The sequence below is a fragment of the Trachemys scripta genome, chromosome 13 (assembly GCF_013100865.1).
Source record: "Trachemys scripta elegans isolate TJP31775 chromosome 13, CAS_Tse_1.0, whole genome shotgun sequence".
Lineage (NCBI taxonomy): Eukaryota > Metazoa > Chordata > Testudines > Emydidae > Trachemys > Trachemys scripta.
In genome coordinates, this window is record NC_048310.1 from 6,957,386 (window position 1) to 6,978,204 (window position 20,819).

General features: G+C 44.6%; 1 protein-coding gene across 1 annotated transcript in view; it reads left to right on the forward strand.

Annotated features, from left to right (window-relative positions):
- KLHDC4 (kelch domain containing 4) overlaps positions 1-20,819 on the forward strand; it is a 46,207-nt gene that overhangs the window by 9,921 nt on the left and 15,467 nt on the right. Inside the window, exons 5-7 of the mRNA XM_034788560.1 lie at positions 1,766-1,902; positions 13,331-13,423; positions 14,259-14,418. Of these exons, the coding sequence (XP_034644451.1) occupies positions 1,766-1,902; positions 13,331-13,423; positions 14,259-14,418 (390 nt within the window). The remainder of the gene's footprint in view (positions 1-1,765; positions 1,903-13,330; positions 13,424-14,258; positions 14,419-20,819) is intronic.

Consider the following 20,819-nt stretch of genomic DNA (forward strand, 5'->3'; position numbering starts at 1 on the left):
GGATCGGGCCCTTTGTTTTCCCAGAATCTTTACACTAGACAGACAGAAAGCTGTTTGTAGTGAATTATATTTACGCAACTTCAAAATCTCCTAAGAAAAATCTTAAAATAGATGTTGAGTGAAACCTATAGGTAAGGTATTGGAGTATTTAAGGTTGTATATTCCAGATGGTAGATGTGACAAGTATTAACTAATGAGTACATAAAATTGTTAATCAGACACAGGCAGGCAAAGCATTTACATTTTCAAATGGGTTAGGATCTAAAATGCATCGTTCATGTGTGTGGTATTAGTTGCTGCATTTTTGATAAACCACAAGATAAGTCTGGGAAAGTAACTTCAAATAATAATTTTAAATACGCATGGAATATGGTGTCATAGAACGAATGCATTAAATTGCCAGAAGTTACTGTTTTCTTTTGTTAAAAGGAGATCCTTTTTGCTAATACAAGCACTGCTAATCCTGGCTGTTTGAAGTGACAGTGTCCAGCAGGTGGCACTCTAATAATTAAATCTTACTACCAGGCTGCCTACCAGGGAATTGCAACAGACAATTAACTGTTCATGTCATTTTTTTGTTTTAATTTTACCTGGAGCGCTTTGCGGTGTATTTTCTGTTTGATATTTAATTACTGTTACAGGGAGAAAATTCAGCAAAGTTAACTGACTAGTCTCTTGCCTTCACTGCAACTTTGTTTGTAAAGCATGTCCCTCATTAGCTAGCAGTTAGAGTAAACAGAAGTGCGTCTCTGGATCATCTGTGCATATCTGCAGCCTGGTTTGTTAGCTGTAGCCTCTGACACAGAATCTCCCCTTGGCATGACATCCTGCTGTTCCACCTTACAGTCAATAGGCTTTGGGTGAGAACGGCCACAAACAAATGCTACCAAGTATTTGTGAAGCTGGGATCTTGGCTTTGGAATTGATTTGGAGCCATATCTTCAACGTGGTGCGCACAATGACATACATGCTTTTGTACTTGCCCAACTTCTGTTTGCAAATACCAGATCCCAGTGGAAATCATGTGTTTGCACAAGCAGATAGCCAGGTAGGTATCTATATTACAACATACTTTCCTGCAGATCCATGATTTTCATATGCGTTATCTCTCTGCAAGTATAAATTAGGCTCATGCCCAAATCTTGGGAGACCGAGAACAAGGAATTGAGCCTGGATCTCCCAAATCATAGGCTGATTCTCAGGCCGCTGGACCATCTTTCCTGTCATGGTGGTTCCTCTCATGAGGTTGTCTGCCCTTTTGTGGCACTTTATCTACATGTAAGAAGGCAGGAACTTCCCCCTTTCAGTATGCCACTGTGTCTTCCCCAGACAGCCAGTGTGTTGTCTATGGGATGCATGGCTACAGCTGAACGATCGGAGAGTTGCTGCCAGACCCCAGTCTTTGGCATGATAGTCTTCTAGGGAGCTTCCCCTCTTGCTGGTGGGAGAGACTTTAAACATTTCTTTTGAAAGATAAATCCCAATGAATTTTCCCAGTGTGAGCCAGGTTATCAGATCTGGCAGCATGATGCTGCAGTGAAGGGTGCACCAGAAATCCACCGTAGACAATAAGCAATTTTGAATTTAATCTCCAGATTTCTCGTCCTTCCATCCCTTAAGAGCTACCGTAGCCAAGCAATGCCACAATAGTTGGTGCTATTTGTCTGTCATATTCCAGAAGCAGCTGCATGTTTGACTGACTAAATTCCTGAGCCCCTGACTTTTTAAAGGCTATCTGACCTGTTCTTTCTCTCTCCCCTGGCAGGCTGCAGTGGTGCCCCAGGGTGGTGGACAGCTATGGGTATTCGGTGGAGAGTTTGCTTCTCCTGACGGAGAGCAGTTTTACCACTACAAGGATCTCTGGGTCCTGCATTTGGCCACCAAGACTTGGGAGCAAATCAAGTAAGTGAGATGTCCTGAAATTAACCCTGTTGACTTCAGTGGGAGTTGCATTTGCTCAGGCCCGGTTTGGTCCCTTGTGTGGCTGCGTGATTTTCCAGCTGTCTTCAGGTCTATCTTTGTGGGCTCTGATTATTTCTCATGGTGCATGTGCTAGAAAAGGTGGAGATGCTCTGTGACTCCCAGGGGGCCTGCACCCAGGAATCAATGGAAAATAAGAGAGACGCTCTCAGTGGGCAAAACTGTAGCGCTTTGTTATCGAACGAGTTCTGCAGCACAGCTGTTTTTCTGCATTGTCGTTTTCTGCCATGACCAGCACTGTGTCGTGTGGCTTATTCTCCCCTCCTGCTCTGGACAGCGACAGCTATCCTATTTTAATGCAATTCCCTTTCATTGCTCCATCCGTCTAGGCTCTTGGAGAGACCTTGCCTTGGTTTTGAGTTCTGGTTTAAAAACATGTTTAAATATCTGGCCGCAGAGCAAAGCTCTTGCACACCATTAGCAATCACCGTCCCAGAGAGGCCCAGTGGTGGAATAGCTGAGGTCTTTTGCATATCAGCACCTCCCTGCACTTTGGCTGCTAGCTTTTGTGTTCGCTTTTATGCATTTACAAAAGAGGATGAAGGTGTCTTTGAGGATAAGGTGATGGACTGAGGTACAGCAGCTCTGGGTTCAATCCTTGGCTCTACTACTGACCCTCTCTGTGACCCAGAGCAAGTCACTTAATTTCTCTTTGTCTCAGTTCCCCATCTGTAAAATGGGGATAATAATTTTTACTGTGTCTGTCTTGTCTGCTTTGAGTGTGAGATCCTCAGGGCAAGAAGGACTGTCTCTTACAGTTCTTTGCACGTATAGTAGGACAGTGGTCAGGGGATTAAGCCACAGGACTGGGAATCAGGAGACTTTGTTTCTCTCCTGATTTTTGCAGCTGACTTGCTGGGTGACCGTCCCTGTTTTTCCCCATCTGTAAAATGGGGGTAAGAATACTTTCCTGCTTCCCAAGAAGATGTCAGAGGCCTAAGTTGCTAGTATTAATGTAGCCCTTTGAAACCCTGGGATGGAAAGTGTGTGACATGCAGAGGCTGTCAGTGACAATGCAAAGAAACGGTTATGGGGGATTCCTGGCATGGGCTTCAGACGTTTGACCACTCGAACAGAATCCAAGTGATTCTCATTTTCAACAGCCCCCTTGAGGCTGAGAGGGAGTTGGTTAACTTTCAGACTGCTAGCACCTAGTGCTAGCACCTGGACACCAGACTTGCTCTAATTAGTTTTGGACCTGGAGGTGTCAGTCTAACAACAGACATAGTTTATCATGCGAAGGGGACGTGCAGTTTACTCCAATGAATTACTTCGTTAATTTGCTGGGAGTCATTGTTGAGCTAAATCCTCAAAAATGGTGATATTTTCTCAGGGGAAAGTATAAAAAACTAGTTATGGTCATTGGGGTCCCTGCAAACTGATCTACCTATTTTGCTCATATGAGTTTGGAAAAATCTGTGCTAGTGCATTGCTCTGCAGGTGACCTCCCCCCTCTCTCTCTCCCTTCCCACCCCCCAAAAATATCCAGGTGCTTCTGAGGGTTACTATTCTGGTAGGATGAAGTCTCTGGCAGGAGAGGAGGTACCTAGCATGAGCTTCTGCACACTGCTGAGACGGATTTAAAGTTTGCATTTCATTAGGGGCCCAGTCCTGCCAGATGTACGTGCCCTCAATTCTCATTGACTTCAGAAGGTCCTCAGCACCTTCCTGGGTCAGACCCTACTCCTGTATGTACTCGCCCTTTGATGCGTAGCTCTTGAGGTGCCGTGGGATTTGTTAGATATTCCAGCCCCACAGTGACAAACCCATGTGCATTGTACAATGGAAAGAGATCTTGGTTTCAAACTTCCAGTGCATGGTTATGATCAACAAACGTGGCAAGTGGGGGAATATAGTTTTTGAAGAACGATAAATACATTTCCCTTGAAGTCAATGGGAGTTGAGGGCACTCAGCACTGTGTAGGATTGGGCCCGTATTGAAATACCAGCTTTCAGGTTTAATGAGCAGAAGGACTAGGTACCTCTTCTTGCTGGGAGAGCATGATACCTCCCCCATGAAACATTGCCACATAAGAACAGAACAACTGGTCAGACCATGGTCTGTCTTGCCCAGTTTCCTGTCTCTGTGGCCTGTATTCGTGCTTCGGGGGGAGTGTACAGATCAGGGACATTTGGAGTGATCACCCCAAGTGACCCCAAGCATGGGCTTGCATCCCTGTGCTCCATGAACTTGTCCAGTTCTCTTTAGAACCCAGTTGTACTTTGGGCCATCACACCATCCCATGGCAATGAGTGCCACAGGTTAGCTGTGCGGTGTGTGAAAAAGTACTTCCTTTTGTTTGTAGATGTACTTCCTCTCGTTGGTTGCTTGTGGTGATGCCTGGCTGCAATTCACTTGGTTGGGATTAAATTTTGTTGCCCTCAAATATATGATTATAATTAGAAATGTAACTATTTCGTAATTAAATCAATGTTCCTGTTTCTATGCATGTGGATAATCATTGCATCCCATTAACATTTAACAAGCCCTGAAACTTTTAACATTCACGATTCCTTTTCCCTGGGATCTTATGTCACCATGGCCACATGGCTTGCAACCCTGTGTCCATTTGTCCCCTTGTTTTGCAGGCGACGCGCTTGCTGGAAGCGTCTTTCAGTCTGGTCTGCATTTCATGATAGCACATGTGCTATGCTCCTGATGTTAAAATAAAAACAAAGTGCATCTCCGCCTCCTCTTTGGGAAGAGGTCCAAGATCTGTGTTAATGAGAGATTTCGCGGAGGATGGGGGGAGACGTCTTTGTTTTAATGCTAACCTGACCGAGTGCGAAAATCAAGTTTCTGCTGTCTTTGTGCTGTTTCATGTGGCATCTTGATTACAGTCTGCAGGGGAAGGGGGGAAGGACAAACAAAGCAGATCAAATCTGCTGTGTTACGTTTTTGTCAGAGGCGTGAAACATGTTGCACTTGCTTTATTTGGAACTTTTGCCTGCTCTCTTGGGCCCCGATCCTGCATGTGTGTAGCTTTATTCATGAGAGTATTTCCATTGAAGTTTATGGGAATGTTGCTGTGAATAAAGTTACACACCTGCTTAAGTGGTTGCCCAGATGGAGGTCTAGATGCTGGCTACCTGTTGGGATTATTGCTCCCATGGGGATGGGTGACGACAGGCATAATCAATCCATTGTTACTAGAAGCCCGTACCTGTTGAAGTCTGTGTTTGCAGAGTACCTGAATACCTACTGGAGTTGCGTGTCAAAAACATGAATGAGTGTGGTGATTGTGGAGTTGCTGGACCAGTGTGGCTACGTTGGAGTCATGTTGCATTAGCAACTCTCGTGTTCTGAGGCTTCAGTTAGCAGGTGCAACATCAGCTTAACACACACACACTGTATAGCCTGCATGGAGATGAATGAATGCAGTGGGCAAATTTATCCAGTGAAACAGCGGAGCCCAGTATATGGGAGATTACAAGTTTGCCTTCTGCCAGCACCTTAACACTGTTGATTTGATTAATCCGTGCCACTGGGATAGCAGGTGGTGTTGCGAGAGAACTGCTGGGGAAAAGAATTGAGCAACAAACCACCCCTGTTCTAAACAGCTGTTTCTCCAGCCTTTCCCTGTGTTCATCTTAAAACAAAAACAAAGAAATGGCTGGAAAAATGGAAGACAATTTCCAAACTGTGCCAAAAATTGATTTATTGAGATTACCCTGCTGTGGGCTTTGAAATGTGGAGTGGTTTCAGGTGACGCAAGCGCACACTTGACAGGTCAGTCCATCGTGTATGAGGTGCATTCAGTGTTTGTTGGGCTGCATGGCTTCCTAGAACCATCTTGGAGCACCTGATTTCGACCCCTTTCATCCCTTCCAATAATAGCCTTTTGTAAAAAGCTCCTGGGGCGCTAGAGTCCTGAGTTCAATTCCTGGCTATGCCACAAACTTCCTGTCTGACCCTGGGTATGTCACTCAGTCTCTTTGTACTTCAGTTCCCCATCTGTAAAATGGAGATAATGCTGCTATTTTTCTTTCACTTTCTGTCTGTCCTGTCTTTGGGGCAGGGACTGTCTCTAGCATGATGGGGCCCTGAATTTGATTTAGGTCTCTAAACGCAACTGTCATGCGAATAATAAGAAGAGCGTGTGTGGGATTTGTGTTTAGAGTCCTAATAATTTCTTACATTATTTATTTCAAAGCTTCCATGACATTTCGAACTGGAATATTTACTTCTGAGCGAATAAAGTGTAATGAAGAGTCCTGTGGCACCTTATAGACTAACAGACGTATTGGAGCATGAGCTTTCATGGGTGAATGCCCACTTCGTCGGTGCATCGTATCATGCTCCAATACGTCTGTTAATCTATAAGGTGCCACAGGACTCTTTGCTGCTTTTACAGATCCAGACTAACACGGCTACCCCTCTGATACTAAAGTGTAATGATTACACAGACTTCGTCTGTGACTTTAGGCATGTCTCTCAATCTGTGCGTCAGTTTCCCGTGTGGAAAATGTGGATAATACTTCCTGTCTACCGCTCTTGTACTGTGTTGTCTATTTAGATCGCAAGCTTTTTGAGGCAGAGACGGTCTCTCACTATGGTAGGTAGGTACAGCGCCTAGCACAGTGGGGCCCCAGTCTCTGCTCTTAGACTCTAGCTGCTACTATAATGCAAATCATAACAAATAATCCCAAAGCCCTTCACATACTACGATATACATGTAGCTCTATTGAATGCAGCCACCTCTGGGGTGGAGACTGATGCATGGTAAATTAGCCACCAGTGGCGAGGCAGATGAAATTTTAGTCAAGGTTACATGGTAACACCATTACCTGCTCTTCTGTGCCTCAGTTTCCCCAGCAGTAAAATGGGGATAATGATACTGATGTCCTCTGCAATGCATTTTGAGATCTATGGATGAAATGCGCTAGATAAGAGTCAGATATTATAAGACTGTGACCCAGGTCCCAGGGGAGCCATACTGAGGGTACTTAATTTGGGCAAACTGCAAAGAATGGGGCAGACAATCCCCACCTGGTTTGTCATTCCAGTACTTAGATCCACCAAAGTTAGCCTCATAACCGCTTCTATAATACCTTACTGGTTGGTTACCCAGAAGGTTAGACCTCCACCCAAGTCGAATATGATGAGGATTACTGAAAATCTTATTCATCATATAAGAAAGTTCTACCAATCCCAAAGGATCGGACACATTACTTCCCAGGTTAATAAATATTTCAGATCTTACCCAAATACGCAGTTACAGCCAATTCTTATTAACTAAACTAAAATTAATTAAAAAAAGAAAAGAGAGAGAGTATTAGTTAAAAGATCAGTATACATACACACAGACATGAGTACCATTCTGAGATCAGTTTTATAGTAGAGATGGTGAGCTTTGTAGTTGCAAAGAGTTCTTTCAGAACTAGTGCATAGTCCAATATTCATATTCAGGGTGATCTGGCTGGGACTGGAGATCTCAGGCTTACGACTCAAGCTTCCCCTGTATAAAGCATCCAGCAGATCTGAGATGAAAAGGATCAGGGCCCAAGACAGTTCCAGGCCTTCTCTTGACAGCTCGGTGTTCTTAGGCGAACAATAGGCAATTATCGAGACTTTGAAGTAGACCTATTTCCTAAGCATCACCAGTAATTAGCTACACGGATTAACAAAAGGCAATTGCCTGTTTTCCACCTTTCGCAGGTGATTTGCTATATACTTCAAAGAGAGATCAATACAGTGATATCACTATATTTACAGTTCATTAACTGAATACAGCATAGACAGGAACTGTTTGATTACATTGTTAACTTCTGACATATTTATATATATATGTATGTATGTAAACACACAAAAACACAAACATTATCTACCAATATGTCTCTAAAGGTTGAATTTGGGTCATTTATCCTACAGGATGCTTAACCCTTTCTGGCATGAGTCACAAAGACATATCTGGACATCTAGCACAGAGGCAGTGTAGGCAAGACCGTAGTCTTTTAAGTCCCCACTGAAAGAACCACAAGGTTTTGAATGTGTGAACCTGTGTAGGGTGAACAGTTGAGATCATCCCGCTGGGATTTGAACTTACGTTTCTAGGAAATCTAGTTATTTCAGTCCTGGAGCTTAGGCCAGAAAGGATGGCTTAGTGATTTAAAGCCTAGCAGTTTGTGCTACTGGGCCTTTAGTGACGTCACAGGAAGCTTGAGACGTGTGGTCTAATTGATACTGATAGTTTTGAAATAAGAAAAGACAGAGCCCCAGTGCTTTGCAAAGGCTGAGAGGTAAATGGAGCATATGATCCTAATGCCTGTGCTGTGTGTGTCACCACACAGATCCAAGCAGCAATATTCACTACTGGACACATGTGACGTGTAATTATTGCAGCCATTTTTACTTGTTTGCATTTTGCACGCATATTTTAAAATTCCAGCAGCTATGTTGAAACCACCTTTGTTTGTTTGTTTGTGTTACAACAGTGCCCAGAGGCCCCAATCCAGACATTATTTGTTGACCACTCTACAGCAGAACAAAGTTTTAATCAATTTGCATCTTTTCTTCCTGGAGAAAGCATTCATTTCTAGGCAGACAGCTCTCTATGTGTGGCCCCAGTTCACGCCCCAAAGTGAGCCAATGAACCCCCAAAAGCCGGGTTGATACTTCCCTATATGGAACTCTGTCTACCCTGTGACCCCCTTCACTGGAGCCCCTGAGCACTAACAAGCACGGTGATACTTCTCGGACAGTTTTGTGAAATATGCTGTAAATATTTCAGGACAGCATTTTAGGAGCGATTGCTTAACACCCTTTACAAAGCAAGCTGGAGCAGTCCCCAGTGGCGCGACTGCTGCTGGAATCTTGTGTTTAGTTCAGGTGCCTGCAATCCAAGGATGTTGATACATTGGAGAAGGTTTAGAGAAGAGCCATGAGAATGATTAAAGGATTAGAGAAATGCCTAAGAGTGGTAGACTCAAAGAGCTCCATCATCTTAGTTTAACAAACAGAAAGTTAAGGGTTCACTTGATTACTCTGTAAGTATATATGTGGGGAACAAATATTTGATAATGGGCTCTTCAATCTAGCAGAGAAAGGTCTAACACATCCACTGGCTGGAAGTTTGAAGCTAGACACATTCAGACTGGGAATAAGGTGTGCATTTTTAACAGCGAGAGTAATTAACCATTGGAACAATTTACCAAGGGTCCTGGCGGATTCTCCATCACTGACCATTGTAAAATCAAGACTGGATGTTCTTTGCTAAAAGATCTGCTCTAGGAATTTCTCGGGGGAAGTTCTATGGCTTGTGCTATGCAGCAGGTCAGACTAGATCAGGAGTCGGCAACGTTTGGCACGTGGCTCGCCAGGGTAAGCACCCTAGCGGGCTGGGCCAGTTTATTTACCTGCTGACGCGGCAGGTTCGGCCGATCGCGGCCCTCACTTGCCGCGGTTCACCGTCCCGGGCCAATGGGGGCGGCAGGAAGCCGTGGGCAGCACATCCCTCGCCCGCGCCACTTCCCGCCGCCCCCATTGGCCCGGGACGGTGAACTGCAGCCAGTGGGGGCTGCGATCGGCTGAACCTGCCGCGTCAGCAGGTAAATAAACTGGCCCGGCCCACTAGGGTGCTTACCCTGGCGAGCCGCGTGCCAAACGTTGCCGACCCCTGGACTAGATGATCACGATGGTCCCTTCTGGCCTTGGGATCTAGGAATGAGTCGTTGGGGTTTAGGATGCGTTTCAGTGTGGCATTGTCTGAATGACAGCTCTTCTTGCTTCCGCACCACTTGGCAGTATTGCAGCCAGAAGGCCCGGTTCCCGCAAGGTTTTGTGTTGAAGGTGCAGACTGGAAGCCAGGCTGTGCCTACCTCTCCACAGATATCTTTTGTGAGCACAAGCAAGTCACTTGAGGGGCTGATTTTCAATCGAGTAAGCACACATACACACACTTAATTTGTGTGTGCAAATGTTGTGATTTTGTGCATCAGTGTGGTAATTGCATGTGCAAATTATAAATTAGATACACAACAGATTACTTGTGCATTTAATAGCTAGGGAAGTGAACACAGTTATGGTATTTGTGTGTGAAAATGAACAGGCCTTTTGTGCACATATTTCCAATGTAAACCTTTGAAAATCGGGCCCCGGAATGGCTGTGCCTCAGTTTCCTCTTATGTAAATTGAGGTAAATATCTCTTGCCTCATAGGGTATTTGTGAAACTAGGTTCATTAGTGTGTAAAATCTCTGTGAGAGCCTCTGGATGGGAGGTTTATGGACATCCCAAGAGGTCATCCTCATTCGGCAGCACATATACTAAAATAGAAACATGTTGTTCAAGATTTACTTATCACTTTCTGAGGGAAGGAGTACGATTAGCCAGGTAAATAATGAATTCTTGAGTCCAGGGACTGAATTCTGATCTCAGTCACGTTGGTGTAAATACAGAGTAATTCCGCAGACATCAGTGGTGTTTCTCTGAATTTGTGCCGGTGTAACTCCATTAGAATCATCCTTTCCGTGTCTAGATTAGGTCCTGTTCTCCTGATAAAAGCATTGAGAATTTACAGCTCTCTCCCACCTGGCTGCATTGTGATATCAACCCCCATGGAACAAAGCTTTAATCATAGACTTGCTCAGCCGTCTCTGAAATGTGTTTCTGGCCCACGAAGAGGGTACAGTATTTTACATTATTGCCAGGATTCCTTGACCAGATTATGAAGTTTCCTATTTGGTGGTGTGAGTTGTGTTAAACCTTCTGTCTCTATAGACAGGTACATCTTTAGATGATTCTGAGCTTTTTCTTTTCAACTTTCCAGGGTTTTATCTGAAAATTATGATAAAAATGGATTAAAAACTGAAAGTAAATCATGAGCTAAGAGCTGAGTGGGATTTCCCCACTCTTTATTTGTGTGTTGCCTTTTAAAGATTATAAACTCTTCAGACGAGAGAGTTTTCTTACTACGGTGCACTAAGTTTTCTAGCAAAAAATTCCCACTACCGGCGATGGTGGTACTAGTATAGACAAGACTTACGTAGCAACTGATGTTTTTAACATTGCCCTGTCTAGACCTATTCTGGGCAGGGTTAGATGACACAGTGGTTAAAACACCAGTGGCTCGTCTACTCTAATGCTCCTACTTTGGAGCTGCTCTGATGGTAACAATGGTGGGAAACTTAGGTAAAAAACCGTAGAATAGAGAGATCCCCTATGTCAGTGAAGTGTATAGAACATTACTGGTCTAGGGTTTAGAGGGGTGTTTGTGCTTATTCAAAGTGTTATTTAACCCTTACAAAATATAAAAGATGGGTGAAATTTTCAAATTAAACTGATACATTTTGCTCCATTGGGGTTAAATCTTGCCATCTTGTTAAATAATGCTGTATCTTGGTGAGCATGGGAGAGATCTTAGCTCGAAGAGATCTTAACTCCGAAATGCAGAAATCCATTTGGGGACCAGTTTATTTGAAAATCTCTCTGCCGTGCTGTTCTCTCTATCTCCCTTGGGATCTGCCTCTGATTTTGCAGATTCCCTTTGCAATTTAAATGGAAGAGAGTCGTTCCCCCCCCCCCCCATACCTCGCTTTCTCCAGTGCCTTGTTTTGAGGTGGAGGAGGAGGGAGTTGACGCCTGACATGAAGTTTCAGGATAAAAGTATTTTTAAAAATAAGGATTGTATCTTGGGAGGATTTTTGTTTTAAATCAAATGTTCTAGAGTAGACGTTCATTTAAGGCCCATTCCAGCAAGGTGCCTGCTGATTCCAGTGACCATGTTTTAGCATCTCTTTTGCATTCTAAATTGCGATTTTTTTTTAGGGAGGGGAAGAAAAATCTTCCGATCCAAAGGGCAGCGAAGGTCAATGGGCGTCTTTCAGTTGACTTCACTGGGTTTCGGGTCAGGCTTCCAATTGGAATATTAATTGTTTGGAAACCATGGAGTTGATTGCACAGTTGCGTGTGCTTGTTTATTAAGCACAGTCATGAAAATCAATGAATACACTTTTTACCATTCAGAAATGGGAATTGGCTTCAGAGAGAACACTGACAGTAGAGACCGAGAATATCTATGGGTCCAAAATTGCCTTGAAAGCATGGTTTTATTTTATTGTAAACATTGATTTAAAACCCCTCTTAAAAAAAAAAAAAAAAAAAAAAGGCACTATGCTCTGGGGAAACCTACTGGCAATTCCTTTATCAGAGAGAAAGAAAATAGTGATTTTAATGCATGATCAAACGGAAGATGCCTTTAACAACAAAAGCCTAGAAAACTGCACCTCCTCCTGCTAGAATAAAAATACATGAGAGCAATTTTAATTCATTTCTTACCTACGCGCTACTCCTCGGATTGGGTTTTTTATTCTGACTAGTGTGAGATTGTCATTTTGTGGAGAATTTAGGGCTAATTTGCTCTTATCTGTGGAAATCTACCTTGGCTTTTTATAGCTACATAATGCCAATTGAAGGATAGCAGTGGATTCTTTCAACCCTTGATTAACAAGTGGCTTGCAGTTCCGTATTCATTTAGGCGATGATTCTGCAAAGGGCTCATGAGTTAACTTTATCTATTTGAGGAGTCCCGTTGAGTTCAGTAGTGCTAATCACATACATGTTCGCAGGACTGGTGCCTTAGCAGGGATTAATATGTGTAGAATTTACCTAGCGAGGTAAAGAACAAACAAGGGAATAAACAAGAAGTTTCCATATGAATTTGTGCTGGGCCTCAAGCACAAAGCTGTATCTAGAGTCCCCCAAGTTTGGGAGAGTTGGTTCAGGCTGATTTCTAATGTGCCTATCAGTCAAATAAGGGTTCACTTCTGTTAATGTGGTTGATCTTTATTGTTCTTCAGAAAATGTTGCTTTCAGTTGGTTGGGTTCTTCCGACTGCTTTTGGGCATTGACAGCTATCCCCCTGCTTATGTAATGTCTAAAATAATAACAACTCTTTACACCGCTAGAATGCCTTAATCTGAGGAATTCAAAGTGATTTACAAAAACACTATGTAAGCATCTTTGTTTTTCCTGTGAGTCAGGTATTATATCCTTAGTACAGGCTGATAAATTGAGGCAGAGAGGATAAGTGACTTGCCCAAGACCTCAGAGGGAAGTCAGTGTCAGAACCGGGACTAGCATTCAGGAGTTCCTGGCTCCCAGTCCTGCACTCTGATCGTTAGACCATGTTGTTTTCTCTGTCTTTCTCTCAATCGTGGGAGTTAGCTGCTATTCATTAAACTCTCCTGGAAAATTAGCTGCTTGAGTCATAATTGAGAAGGCTTCTAGATCTTGGGTAGCACAGAGAAGCTGAATGAGCTCAGCGAACTGTTGCCAATATCTTTAAATAAGAACGAACTCTGAAGTCAGTAAAAGGAACCCTCCCTGATCAGTGTAATCACTTGCTTTTCAGGGTAACCGGGGGGCCCTCAGGAAGAAGTGGACACCGAATGGTAGCCTGCAAGAGACAGTTAATCGTCTTTGGAGGATTCCACGAGAGTGCCAGGTTGGTTGCTCCAGGATTCATAGAATTTAAGGTCAGAAGGCATCATGACACTCACGTAGTCTGACCTCCAGCATGACACAGGCCGGAGAATTTCCCCTCTTCATTCCTGTATCAAGCCCAACAGTTCGTAGTTGAGCTAGAACATATCTTTTAGCCATCCAGTCCTGTTTTGAAGATCTCATGTGAGCGAGAGCCCATCCATTCCGCGGTCAATTATTTTGTTGGTTAATTACCATCACTGTTAAAGATTTAAGACGGTATTTCCATTTGCCAAGCTTCAGCTTTCGGCTGCTGGCTCGTGTTATGCCTTTGCCGGCTAGATTACAGAGCCCTTTACCGTCAGAAATCTTCTCCCCACGCAGGTACGTATAGACCATGATCAACCTCCTCTTTGATCAGCTAGATAAATTACATGAAGAATAGGGTGTTTTGAGCGTTGCACTCTTTATTGGTTCAGGTGATCTCAAAAAAAGTAGTTAACGTGTTAACTCTTTTGTTGGGACTCTACTGTTTGCCAGGATTTGCTGGGACTCCTTTGGAAGTAATGATTAATACAGAGCAGAGAATCTGGGAGAGGTTTTTGCCACCTGCTAAAGTAGCTTTGTCAGCTGTACATTGGTGCTGTGCACTTGTAATTTTTGCCCTAGCAAATTCAAATTTTACACTGTACGTCATGTCATAAATTCATCGGCTGCAGAGGAAATGAACCTGCTTTTAAAAGGTGAGGCCCACAAGGGGCTAAATTACTTGTCCAGCTCTTCAGAGCGTCCCCATTGTGTCCCCGAAGTGACATTTTACCCTGTGCTAAATGGCAGTCTTTGTGTGCCCTAACTAGAGATTACGTGTATTACAACGATGTGTATGCCTTCAACCTGGACACTTTCACATGGACCAAGCTGTCTCCGTCAGGGACTGGCCCTGCTCCAAGGTCTGGCTGCCAAATGGCTACCACTCCAGAGGGCAATATAATCGTCTATGGTGGCTACTCCAAACAGGTAAGAGGTTCCTCTTGGTGAACTGGGGCAGTCAGAGGAAGGAGAGCCTGCTGGCTACGGCCCTAGCCTAGAACTTGGGAGACCTGGGTTAATTCCCTGCTCTGCCTGCGTAGCCTTGGGCAAGTCACTTAGACACTGTGTGCGTGAGTTCCCCATCTGTACAATGGGAATAATAGCGCAGCCCTGGGGTGTTCAGTCGAAATACATTACAAATTGTGAGGTGCTCAGATATTACAGAAATGGGGCTCAGATAAGGACCTAAAGTAGGTAGATAAAAGATTGGAGATAAAGTCTCAGAGCATATACCAGCCACTCACAGCCCTGAGTTCAGAAGAGACCTCCCCCACAGGCAGGTTATCCCATAATTGCCTACTGTAGCGTTTTCTCCACCTCCCTCTGAAGTATGTGGTACTGGCCACTGTTGAAGATAGGGTGACCAGACAGCAAGTGTGAAAAATCAGGACAGGGGGTGGGGGGTAATAGGAGCCTATATAAGAAAAAGCCCCAAATATCGGGACTGTCCCTATAAAATCAGAACATCTGGTCACTGTAGTTGAAGACAGGATACCGCAGTGGCTGGGACATGGGGTCTGACGGTCTGGCAGCTCCTGTGTTGTTTTCTGTAAATGAATGATGTGTTTTTCTGAGCCCAGGTTTGCTGGGCCTGAAGCCGTAGGAGTCCAGAACCAAAGTTTGCTGATGGTGTCTGATAAATCCAGTGTATTATCATTAGAGTATCATCAGTGACTGTTGGCCAGCTGGCCAGTGTCTGATAAATGGTCTTTTCCTGCCTCGTACCAGTAACAACCAGCATCTGGGAGTTCACTGGCCCTTAACGGGTCATGTCTCAGTCTATTAGATACCTACACTGAAGACCACAGCTGCCAAAATTGGGGTTGGGGGACTTAGTAGCAGGCCGCAGGGCAGAACATAGGAGGCATCAGTACCAATATTTCCCATGATTTTTCAACTTGTGGCAGATGGGCTGTCCTTTCTTGATAATACCCTCCGGCCCCGTCATGCCACCCCAAAGCCAATATAAATGCCCGGCCTGGGACCAAGAATGTCTCGCCCTCCTGATCCCAGATAGGAAAGTGTTTCTGCTCAGCCCCATTGCCCCTGCATTCCAGCACGCATGGCAGTAAGGCAGGAGCTGCCAGCCTGCATGTCCTTTCTCGCACTGCTGAAGGGGTTAAGGGAGCACAGCTAGTTTGCAAACTCAGTCAGCCAAAAGGAGACCTTTGATCAGCACCAGGCTTCCTTTGCAGGGCTTCTTGCCTTGTTAATCAAGGTAATTTATACAGGCCAGCCCTTTTGACCATATGTCCTCATTGACCAAGTGTCCCTGTCTCCACGCTGGGAGGCAGGAAGTAAACATTTCATTGGCAGCATTTGCAAAAGGCTCCTGCAAACGCTTTTAATGTTTATAATGCAGACCGGAGCAGCAGGATCTGGGTTTTATAACTCAGCAGAAAGGCATTTCTTCCAGCAGTGCAGCATCGGGGGAGGAGGATGCACTGTTCTTCTGATCTGAATAAATGAGCGAAGAAGAGAGGAAAAATATTCCAGCTTTATATTTAGAAACATTTGTGCCTCCTCACGGCCCTGCGCTCATGGCTGCATCTTCTCGGATGCACATTTGTTTAAGTAGTAATAGCAATATGGAAGATTTTCCACCTGAATAGGCTTTGTCCTGCTCCTTGCTTTTCCTCCCCAATTGCTCTGAAGATTGGAGAGCAGCAAAACCTGCTTGTCAGATGTGGGGGTTCTGCAGGCCACCGAAGGCAGCTGGGATTGGGTTATGTGCTGCAGCCCATGGAAATTAAAGCTTGTGCGGTTTTTTTGTTACAATTGGCGGCTGTACCAAGCTGAGCTGCGTCGCAATGTTTCCGGGTTACTTTTCTTTTAGGAATTTGGCAGATGAATAGTGTTAGGACCTGAGCGAGGATGTCTGGGCTTTAACCAGGAAGGTTGAATTTCAGCCAAATAGCTGGCCTTTGAGCAGGGCGCTAAGCAGGGATTCGAATAGAGTGCAGTTCCTCATGGACCTAAAGGACAGCTTTTAGACTAAAACAGTGGCAACTGCTGGTCTGCACACTATGTGAGGTACTGGGCCGGTAAATCCAGAAGCCTCTCACGGCGCACACGGCCCTGTTCATGACTGTCATGGAACCCCTTTCTGTGTAGTCCAGAGGGGAGCGGAGACCATCCCTTTGCATGACTGATCTGCCTGCACATCCCTGTTCTGGGCTTAAGTGATACCTGGGGCCTTGCGTGTGTCCCCCAGAGCATGGGTGAGTTTCACGCTTAGTGGGTAAATCCAAAGACCTGTTGTATCGTAGCTGCAAACTGTGACCCAGTGCACTGGACAGAATTAATTTGTGTGGCCTGTAGCTGCCAGGAGATGTCAAGGTGACAATTTTCAGACCTGTCCTGATAGTTTCATTTGCAGAGATGAGTAAAATTACAACGAATGGTTGTTTAGTACTTGATATCTCTGCTGACAGCTGATTATGGAGTTGAGTCTCTCTAGATTTAGCGTGAAGTCAATCAGCAAACTGTGCATTGTTTAGAATAATTTGAGTATAGGCTCCCAGAGACAATGAGAGGGGTGCAGGGGTGTGTGTGTGTGTGTGTGTGTGTGTGTGTGAAATGCTGTACTGAGAACCAATGGCATTGCACACAGCTGGACAAGCACCGAGCAAGACACGGTTCCTGCCTCAGCTACTGGAGGAGAGAGACTGCATTGAAGAGAGCTATGAAAAAATTTCAGCTAGACAGAATGAGGCTCTGCAGCCTGTATGTGTAACAAGCCAAGTGACCAAATGGAGCTCCATTCACAAAGCCAGCTGGAGATTTTTCTTGGGGCTAAGGTCAGAGTTGGTGTAAATGGGTGCGATTTGCACGGAGGTCTCTGGGCCCAGTTCCAGTGTGGAGATTACATACGATGGTTCAAGAAAGCAAGTATCAATTGTAATAGCTTCTCCTTCTTAGCACTGTCTCCGAACAGCTCAGCCATGTGGCTTAGTAGGCATGGCTGGGGGGAAAATGATCTGACTCAGAACCAGGACGTTCACTGTTAAGATTGGAGCTCCAGCCTTCTCTCTGCCATCCAGGCTGCTATACCACCACACAAGCTTTGTGGAGCCCTAAGCGAAGTCCTCTCATCTTTCATTTTCCTACGTTTGATCAGGAACGTTTCCCTCCCCAGAAGATCCTTTTCCCCCCTCAGCTTGTCCACTTGTCCCACCCAGCCTGCCACGTGAGCTGGAAGGGCAGGCAGCAAGGGAGGGGAGGGAATTTGGTCTATGCCATGGGTTGCTGGTGTTAGCGTTAGATGGCATTTGGGCTGGAGGGCCAGTAGTGCATATTGTGCAGGGCCTTGGGATAGTACAGGGCCTGTGGGTTTAAAGCTCCCCTACAGTGCAGGGAGCTGACCACACAGTTTTAGCCTTGATGATGAATCTTATTGCTATTTTGATCCTAGCTGCAGCCTAAATGTTATTTGCTGTGGTGTGTGTGTGTATGATGCACAGCATCTGAAATGCACCTGTTGATCCTCACGACCAGTCTGTCAGGTAGCTAAGCAGTAAGTATTATGGGGACACTGAGCTAGAGAGGATGAAGTGACTTGTCCGAGGCCACATAGGAGGGCATTGGCAGAGCCAGGACTCAAACCCAAGGCTCTGAACTCTCAGCCCCCTGCTCCAACCCCTTGGCTCCTTCACTCCTGCTCCATGACGAGTGAAGTGCAGATTGCAAATGGCCAGCAGGTAAATAGTGGAAAGTAAATATAAATTTCAAAATTCTTTGAGCCTTACTAATCTACGATGTTATCAATAACACTGGGAACAATATACCTACTAGTATCAGAGGGGTAGCCGTGTTAGTCTGAATCTGTAAAAAGCAACAGAGGGTCCTGTGGCACCTTTAAGACTAACAGAAGTATTGGGAGCGTAAGCTTTCGTGGGTAAGAACCTCACTTCTTCAGATGCAAGAAGTGAGGTTCTTACCCACGAAAGCTTATGCTCCCAATACTTCTGTTAGTCTTAAAGGTGCCACAGGACCCTCTGTTGCAATATACCTACTATACATCTTCACAGTATCCCTCTATTCAGATGTATTCTAGCAAATAGTCTCTTTCATTTTCATGCAGGCTGAAAATAGCAGGGGCTACTTTTTTGGCTGCTGTCATCCTCATGCCTTGAAAAGTAACTTAAGGGGATCTTATCAGCTATCTCTGGTTATACAAAAAAATCCCCTTGGCTAATTTATATTCATTCTTCACCCACTCATCTTAGTTTTAAGACATTCCCATTTTTTTGGCTTTCTTTTTTTGTGTGTGGCAGAGAAAGAGAGCGCTGCAGCTACTGCATCTCGGGCTGTTTAAAGTAATGAGAGTGCGCTATTGCTAGGCAACCTTAGCAGAGTGTGCCTGACTAGAACTCTGAATGCAGCTGGGAGACGTCAGGAAGCTAATATTGTTACACCTCACCGGTGAAAATTGGCTAGAAACCGCATTAGGGCACCTTGTGGGAGAGAGATTTTTGAATGCACAGAAGTATGCCATAGTGCATTTTAAGGGGTAGCTTTCTAATGCCTCTTTTTAAAAAGCAGATTTGGTTAGGCTCTCACTTGCTGAAATGCTTAGAGGGATGACATGTGATTGTCATCAGTTGTTGAGTCTCTTGAATATCAAAAGGTTCTTTCCCGCATCCTGGCCAAGACTCCTGTGGGTTGAACTTTCAACAATGGTCTTTGATTTTGCACTTAAAATCAGTTAAGACAGAGCTGAGTTTCAATGACTTCACTATAGAGTGCCCTGAATTCTTATCCTGGCTGTAAACACTGTGACCAATCCACTTAACCGTTCTGTGCCTCAGTTTCTCCTTCTGTCAAAGGGAGATGAAAAGCCTGACCCTCCCTCCCACACTAGGGCTGAGGTGAGTATTCATTAGTGAATGCTTGCAAAGAACTTTGAAATTGGAAAGGGCTCATGTTATTTATGAATTGTGGATGCAAACAATATAAGGTAGAGATCTAACACTCTGAGTTGTGCTTGCAAAACAAGGAATTGGATGCCAACATTTATATAATGGGAAATTAGAGTGAGGGTGGAAGCCCCTTTAAAAATGTGGACCTCTGTGTGAAAAGGAAGGTGCTTAATATTGCCAGGTCAGAGAGCAACCGTATGTTTCTGTTGAATCATAGTGCTTTGTAATCTTGCTTGGTGTCTGTGCATTTTAACAGTGATTTGAGTGTGTGTGTGTGTGTGTGTGTGTGTGTGTGTGTGAGAGAGAGAGAGAGAGAGAGGCATCTCTTTGAAAACAAGGAATTGTAACTCCCACTCCACCTCATCGATTTTTTTTCCGTCCTTAAAGCATTATCATGTTTTCTATACAGTGTGTTTACTACAGGGAGCCACATGGTTTTCAGGTGAGAAATAATGCAGTTCTTCCTCATAGCCCTTATGATACTGGAGCAGACAGCACTCGGAACATGTAATTTCCCCCCACCCCGCACTGTTCAGATTGCTGTGGTTAACAGCTGTGCTGTTAGCAGATCTATGCCCCTCATCGTTATGTGCCCCTTACACGCGCGTGCGCACACACTCTCTTGTGCCCGTATGTTAAAAAAAAGCCAGAACATAGCTTGGATTGTAGGGAAAATAACATGAATCCTTTATTGTGATGAGATGCTGATGTGGACACTAACCGTGTTAATTGAATTGGTATTTGCCGGGTGTTTCCTTGAAGGGAACATTTTCTTTCTCTTGCTTTTTTGTTTGTTTGTTTTTTGCACTGGAGGCTCCTCCCAGGGAGATGGTTACTAGACTGTCCACAGTGGAAAGCTCCCAGCTTTCTGTGTGCTGATACCTGCAGCACAGAGCTCCCCTAATTACACCCAAGAAATATACATCAAGTCAGACATTTGCTGTGTGGCTTTTTTTTCTTTTTCTTTTGGTCTCTTAGTAACAGCCGATGTGGACATAAAGAGCTCCTGCTGTTTCCCTCTTTCTCCCAAGACACAAATGTCATTGATGTCCTACAGAGTTTCTGCCCCCAGCATCCCAAAGCTCCTACCTCGCTCAGCTCAAGTTCTGCAGCAGGAATAATGGCTACTGTATTTGGGTCTGGAGACTTGTTATATATAGAGCACTGCAGGCAACCGGGCACCACCCCAGAAGAGGAGAATACTTCCAGTGTAGTGTTTCCATTCAGTGCACCAACAAAATGCGGCACTTCTGGCAAATGATACAATTCCTGGTGTGCTGTCCAAGCACCAGTGCATGTGGTAGGCAAGAGGTTTGGATGTCAAATGTACACTTGTATTTCTTGGGAGACTTCTACTGTTGTGCTGAAATTCAAGGTAGGGGACACTAAGGCCTGCTGAATCCAGAG